Genomic DNA, 7,500 nt, shown 5'->3' with positions numbered 1-7,500 from the left:
TGGCATCTGTTCCAGCAGCTTTTCCCACAACAAGAGAGAGCACAAACTATGCCCGTCTATGTCGTCTATTAGTGGATGTAGGATCCCAGGCCCTTCGTGATACCTTTGACAGAATACACCCTTCAGCTACTCTTTGCCATGTTTTGTCAAATAATTCAGCAGCTTACTCCACATTGCAGTCGCTGAGAAGGAAAAGAGTTTTGAATGCCACACAGTGGGGAAAGCTGTACCCAGCTGTTCCTTCATCTGTGTCATCAGCCACTTTTGATGTTACACTTTTGTTGGTATTTCTGAGGAATATTTGTGGTTTGAGTCCTCCAGCCAGTACTGGAAGCTGGGATGAGCTTCCTCCCTCACATGATAACAGTACTGAGGCAAACATAGCAAGAATCAAGTTTTACAGAAATGATGTCTATGCTCATGCCAGCCATTTTTGTGTTGATGATGCAACATTCAATACATTATGGCAGGATATAAGTAACGCAGTGCTAGCCCTTGGATCTGGAACAAGTTTTGCCAGTGCAATCAACCGCCTCAAGACTGAGTGCATGGATCCTGATGTTGAAGAGCACTATCAAAAATTACTAAAGGAGTGGGAGAAAGATGACGATAAGACCAAGGAGACGCTTAAGGAGGTCAAAGGTATGCTGGATCTCAAAGGAGCAATTGATTAGTGAAGTAGAGATCATCATCTTGCCAACATTGAGGGTTTCTCCATTTTTTGATAATTCTGCCTGCAAAAAGATGAGACGAGGAAAACTGTATGGGTACCAAACACAAATCATGTTTTCAGTCTTAGCTGAGTACTCCTTGCATGGATTGTTTCTTTAATTGTCTACTTGGAAATGCATTTCTTGAAAGAATGAACAATCCATTGCACTTGAAAGCATTTAACTAGCTCTGTTGGTGAATGTGCTCACTAAAACTGTTTCCTGCCAAGCTCAAGCTATACAAAAGTAATCACACACACACACATTACCCTTATGGTTTTCATTTTTTGAAGATGTACTAAAGCAAGGGAATTTGTAGGTAAAAATATCTTTTCAAAACTGAACAAAGTGTCAAGGATTTGCACATTAATAGGTCATTTCTGAGTTCATGTCTGCCTCCTCTTCAAAGCGAGTCCAAGTGCAAAGTTTTTCTTATGAAAATTAGTTTCCATTCATATGTAAAGTAGAACCATCACAAAAACTTCGCACTTAGACTCGCGTTGAAGACGAGGCAGACATGGCCTATTAGTTTCCCAGTGTGTCCCTAACACTTCTCTTCAGACTCGTGAACCAGCGGCCATTGAGAAGTCAATTCGTCTGGTGTCAGACAGAGTTACAGTGCAACATCACTTTTAGTTGCCATCTAAAAAACTTTCAAATTTGACAACTATGTGTAAATACTTCAACTCAACATCCCATGTAACGGTGTTCAACTTACATTATCCAAGCGTACGAGCTCTGCAAAGAGGCGTGAATGTCAATCAAATTCGCACACCCTGATTGGCAGATAATTTGTAAAAAAAACTTTGTTAGGTGGCCACGGTAAGTGTCACTCTTAGAAGGGGAAGGGTTACTGTTAAGGTGAGCTAAACCAATAAAATCTCAATGTCTGCATGTACTTAATTATTCACTCATCACTTTGCTTTTTGTTTTAATCCAGAAATGGTTGGAGAATTGAAAGGTGCGTTTATTTATTATTTATTTATTTAGCTTCGCCTAACTGGAATACAATATATATATATATATATATATATATATATATATATATATATATATATAAGTAAAAAGTAGAAAAAAAAAGTTATTAGGCGGGGAGACCACTACAGCACAGCCAATTACAGTGGATCCCTCTGAAATACACAAGTACCATACAATGTGATTTACAGTAACAGAAGACCTAGAAATCTCGCTAGTTTATCCACTTGACTTATTATTCTACGTGGCTGTAGGTATGTGATTACGGAATAGCGTGAATTGCGTAGTGGTGCTTTGAATTGAAAAACCTAAATTGTGATGAAAGATTGAATGAGAGGCAAGGAATATCAATTAAAATGTTTGGCCTCATAAAAATCGCTTGTTTTTCTCCAAAAATTCATAATAGGGTCATTAAGATTAGACAATGGAGATTCTACACGTAGTTACCCCTGAACGGTATGCGGGGCACCCTATTGATGAATAACTTATCAGACGTTAGACAAAGTAAAATCTATAAGTGGCCACTGAGAGTAAAAGGGTTAATGCACATGAAATTTCTAAAGTAAAAGCGAATCCAGAGGCCTCCTTTTTAACTTTGCAAAGAGTTCCAATTTAGCTAGGCTCGATTACCAGCCGCTGTTTCGGGAAATGATCCAGCGCTCACTCCCGAAATCTTGGCTGGACGCGTGAAATGAGCCATTCTTAATCTCCGCCAATCAGAAACTCGCTTGCACAAATTGAACAGGCATAAATTATACTTTTTGTTTCAAATTGTGGCTGCGAAGGTATTTCTTGCCCCGCCCTGTTCAAGCTTTACAGTGCTTTTAGGGTGCGAAACATCCAAAGATTTCGACAATGGAAAGTGTTGGAGAAGCTGGAGAATGGTCTCGTTTCGTTTTCTTCCGCCTGAGTTCAGAAACTTGGATCGACTTATACAAAACATGGACCCCAGATTTATGGACCACCACTGTGGACCACTCCTCATTTGTACAGTTACAAGCGGAAAAATCTTTGAACGAAAGAGAGAAGTGATCCTAGCACTAATATGGACAAGTTAAGCAATTTTCTCTTACAGACACATGATAAATTCAGGTGGCTCCAACGGGATTCGAACCCATGACCTCTGCGATGCTGGTGCAATGCTCTACCAACTGATCATGAACTATGAAGCCACTCAGTTGGAAGCAGATCATTTTTTCAAAATACGACTTTTGCCCGACCAAAAAAAAACGAGATTTTCTACCTTAAAAAAGACGGCATCATATCACTGCCATACTATAAAAATAGCAGCAATAATGTCATACCAAGGAGAAGATTATGGGTTGCTTTTACACTTTCACAGTCATACTGATAAACGATACAAAGTCTCTTTGTTAAAGACAATGTTACATCGTACCTATGCCCTATCTTCTACAACTGTGGTTTTTAATACAGAATGTGACAAATTGCGTTCTGTATCCAGTCGCCTTGACTATCCGGTTGGCCTAATTAATTTTACTATTAACAACTTTATTTTTCATATTGTCTCAGAAAACAGGGCGTTAAGTAACACCAATGATAGTGGCACAGAGAGAATTAGTCTTTCATTCAAAGATCAAGAGGCTGCCAATGCGGTCCGGAAACAATTACGCGATCTTAGTCATAAGATTGGTGTTACAGTACATCCAGCGTGAGCAAAAAATTGGGGCAAGATCTTAAACTTAAAGACATCAAGCCATAAGTTGTGAATCAGCAATGTGTTGTTTATTATTTTAAATGTGATCTGTGCGATGCAGATTATGTTGGGTATACAGCCCGACACCTTCACCAGTCGACATTTTTTGCAAGCTCACGGTAGTAAAGATCTTTTGAAAGAATGCCAATTTAAGGTCTTGAGAAAGTGCCAGGGCAAATTTGATTGCTTAGACCACGAAATGCTCCTCATTAAGAGTCTCAAGCCTAATGTGAATTTCCAGACGGACTCCATACGTGCCAAACTTTTTGTTTCATTTTCATTTCCTTTCTTTCATTATACAGGCTCCTTATTAATTATTGTTTTTTTAGTATTCATAGTTTGCAATTTTCAAATAAATTTGACTTGATAATGACATTTAGCTAACGTCGAAAAGTCGTTTTTTTTAAAACGTTTTTAACCAAGTTTTTAGTATTTCAAAGAATGTTTAGAAATGTCTTACCGCAGTTTTTTCATAGTGAAATGTTTTCCAAAATCACTTCTTCGCAATTTTCTTTTAGGTAGTTTATTTGTACAGTAGGTACATCTACACAAATGAGGTGGCTTACAGAAAGCCTGTGAGCAAATAATTGTTCTTGGGAAAAGTGTGACATTTTTCAGTTCCCACAAGAGAAATGCCAGCTGTCTTTATCTTGTTAGCAGTGTCCTACATGTAGCTGAAGTTAAGGACATTGGTAGGCAGCATTTACGTTTGAGTTTAAAATCTGCCAACTTACCTTCGATCTTTCCAAATTTATCTTTTGTGTCTCCCTCTTGTCTCTTAAGTTTGGTGAGTATTTCTTAAAAACGAGAAAAAAATTATAGAGCTTCAATCCAGTTCCAACACTTTTCACGGAACTGCACCATTATAAGGATAGACTCTACGGCACTGTATCACCAAGCAGCTATGTCACGGTACCAAGTAAAACAACAACATTATTATTGATTAACAAAACGTGAAAAGTTTTTTTGTTTGTTTAATTAGCTCAATAATGTACACAACCTGATTGGTTCTCACATATGATCTGCTACAGGACAGATGCACAGCTGATATCGTCATAAAAACTGCAACCAATCCGTTTGCTTTATTTTGTATAGACAATAGACAATAGTGCTATTTTTGTGTTAGTCAAGAGGGGAAAGAAACCTCTTCCGAATAAGTTAGAAAGATTTTCCTGTATATTTCAAATTCTTTATTATATAAAACAAATAAAACATTAAAATAATAATAAAATAGATTCTATATTGCTGCGCATCTGTTCAGTAATTGATCACAGATGATGTCAAAACGAGGGAAGATCAAAAAAGTGGCACAAAAATTACAAAGTTTATGATCATGACATCATCTCTGTGTCTGTTTTTTAATAGATCATAGGTGAGAATCAATTAAAGTACGTGCACTATTGAGCTTATTATAATAAAGGAAAACTGTACAACACTGTATCACCAAGCAGCTATGTCATGGTACCACGTCAAACAATAATGTTATTATTCCTTAACAAAATGCGATATCTATTTGATGTAATAGGTAACCATAGCAACAAGAGATCCACCTAAAAACACCCAATATATATATATATATATATATATATATTTTTAATGCTTATACCTCAAAAATGAGCTCAGTGATCCCAATTATTAATTTCCAAAAAGTAATAAGCAGGCTAAACTGTAGGCTCCATTTCCGCCGTTCACTCGAGTTCGGGTATCCTCCCTGAGAAGAGACGGCTGGACGCGTGAACGATAGATTATGTCTGCGGCTTAAATTCAAAATATAATTTATGAAAAGTTAATGTTTGCGGGGAAATGGCATTAGACATCCCAAAACATTTATTTTAACAAAATAGTAATTACATAACAATGCTTAAAACGTCTGTGCGAAGTTTCCAGATGATGCGAGCTTGAGATTGTGGTTAAATGATCATTGTGAGTTTGAATTCAACCGGCGAATCATTAACAAAATCTTCGGTCGCTTCAGCTCTCAGTCTACCTCATCGGCCCCCTCGTTTTGCCACCAATAAACTCAGCAGTAGTTTTAACTGAGCTTGCAGAATTTTACTTGCTCTTACATTAGCGAAGTTTGAGGAGAATTTGCAATCTCGACGGTTTCGAAAGAGGTATTTTGCCCTTGGCGCCAACTGGAAATCTAGGGAAGTTTCCGGGACCTATACAAAACACGGACCCCAGGTCAATGGACCCCTTCATGGACCCAGACCGTGGACTACCTCCGTCGACCACCCCTTATTTTGTAAAATTACAAACAGAAGAAAGAGAGAAGTGATCCTCGCATTTATGTGGACAATTTAAGCAAGAAGCCATCACTAGGAGCGAACAACTCCCATACCAAGGCTGTGTCATGGCATTTTTACTGACCGATCTATTTTTAGACTATCTTTTCCGCAAGAAACAAAGACAGTTCTCGTTCGGTGACTGTATCACGCCAAGTTAGTTCCTTGAGTTTGGTCATCGGGCTCCTGCGGGAGTCTCATTCGTTGGAAATTCAATCCAAAAATAAATCGCGGTCTGTGAAAACGCCGTGAAAGGAATTTGAGGCTGTTGTTCGATACTAGGTACATATATATATGTATATCTTATAGACATCTATACTGGGACTTTGCCAGACTGCTTTTTTTCTGGCGCTAATGGTAGCAGTGCAGTTTACCGTGATCTTAACTGAATTTCAAGTAGTTTACATAGGTGTCCCCAGAACAGAATGAGTGAGAGACCACCACACCTGGGCTAAGTCCCCAACAGTGTGTGTTCTTTAACGTCCCCCGGAAGTGATGTGAGACAGGGCCAACGGTTTATCGTCCTTATCGCAAAAGACTAGAGAGTCTACCCATTTGTGGGTGTAATTACAAAGGCAGCACTTTCTCCTCAGTTATTTAAAGACCCTGAGTGCCGGAGTTGAACCCGCGACCTCCGGCACGGAAGTCTGATGTTCAACCAACTGAGCCAACCGGTCGGCTGAGTCCCACCAGCGTGGCATAAGACAGGCCAGGCAAATAAGGCATGCTTAGGTCCCAAGAGGACGACATATGAAAAACATGACCTGCTTCCAGACAGACAGGCAAGGGCGTTTTCGTTTTTTCCTCGAGATTGCAAATTTGAAGAGATTCTCAGTGATGGTCAGCATGTGAACAGCTATGGCAGATGCGAGTTACGGTGTTATGGCCCATATGCTCAAACCACAAACAAAAGCACACACTGTTCAGGGTAGACCCTGAACGATGAGCGTGCATTTCGAAAGAGGTCTTTGTTCCGCGAACTCTTACCAAATATCTGAAATGTTACAATCAAGTTCTCACAAGTTGTAAAGAGATCACTTTCAAGAGCGATCAGTGAGTACAAAATATGTGCAAACTGTAACTATCAATAACAGAAGTACAATAACGAACGTGACTCGAGACTTTGATGCAGATAATTCTATAGCAAAAAATGACGCTACAGGTACCAACAACGACTCAATTGCAGATGATTACGTAGAAGATAATGAAGACTCAACACCGGTTGACCAGGAAAAAATTTAATTCAAAAATCAAATCAATGATTTAAATGACTTGAACAATGATGATAGAGACATTGGGGACCCTTTAAATGATCACAGAATGCCAATCAAGCAATCAATGAAACTTGCTTGCCATCCATCGTCCCTAACTATCCTGTTACTGTAGATAACACTGAACAGTCATCAGGAAATGAGGTTTATAACATTGAACCTTGTTATTGCAAATATCCACAAGACTCTGAGCGGGGTCGTTGTGCACCATTGGATGGTCACGTTCTTTAAAAATAGACTGCTTCAGGAACCGTTATCTTGTCTTCTTTTCTGTGTTCAAGATTGAAAGCTCGTTGCCGTGGTCCTAGAAATGAGCATCAGCCAATGCACTTTTGGAAGTAGGGCAATTTATATATATTCAAATATGTTGAGAGAGAAAGGAATTTTAATCTTAATTTTAAATACTCCATTATTAGTTGAAATTTGAAAATTAAAAGAATTTCCACTGAACAAGGTGGTTCAAGTCCTTGGAGGCACATCGGCCCTTTACTAAGATTCCGAGGGGTATTAATCGGAGGTGTAGTATACACTAATGTAATTAATGT

The 7,500-nt window shown here is 38.7% G+C and overlaps 1 protein-coding gene across 1 annotated transcript in view; it reads left to right on the top strand.

The window, feature by feature from the left end:
* LOC138029329 (uncharacterized) overlaps window positions 1-7,500 on the top strand; it is a 55,143-nt gene that overhangs the window by 30,172 nt on the left and 17,471 nt on the right. Inside the window, exons 6-7 of the mRNA XM_068877063.1 lie at window positions 1-642; window positions 1,651-1,671. The exon at window positions 1-642 is cut by the window's left edge and continues 9 nt beyond it. Coding sequence (XP_068733164.1) covers window positions 1-642; window positions 1,651-1,671 — 663 coding nt within the window. The remainder of the gene's footprint in view (window positions 643-1,650; window positions 1,672-7,500) is intronic.

Source organism: Montipora capricornis, chromosome 13, assembly GCF_036669925.1.
Source record: "Montipora capricornis isolate CH-2021 chromosome 13, ASM3666992v2, whole genome shotgun sequence".
NCBI classification, from domain to species: domain Eukaryota; kingdom Metazoa; phylum Cnidaria; class Anthozoa; order Scleractinia; family Acroporidae; genus Montipora; species Montipora capricornis.
Note: the sequence above shows the minus strand (reverse complement) of the source record. Positions and strands in the feature narration are given on the sequence as shown.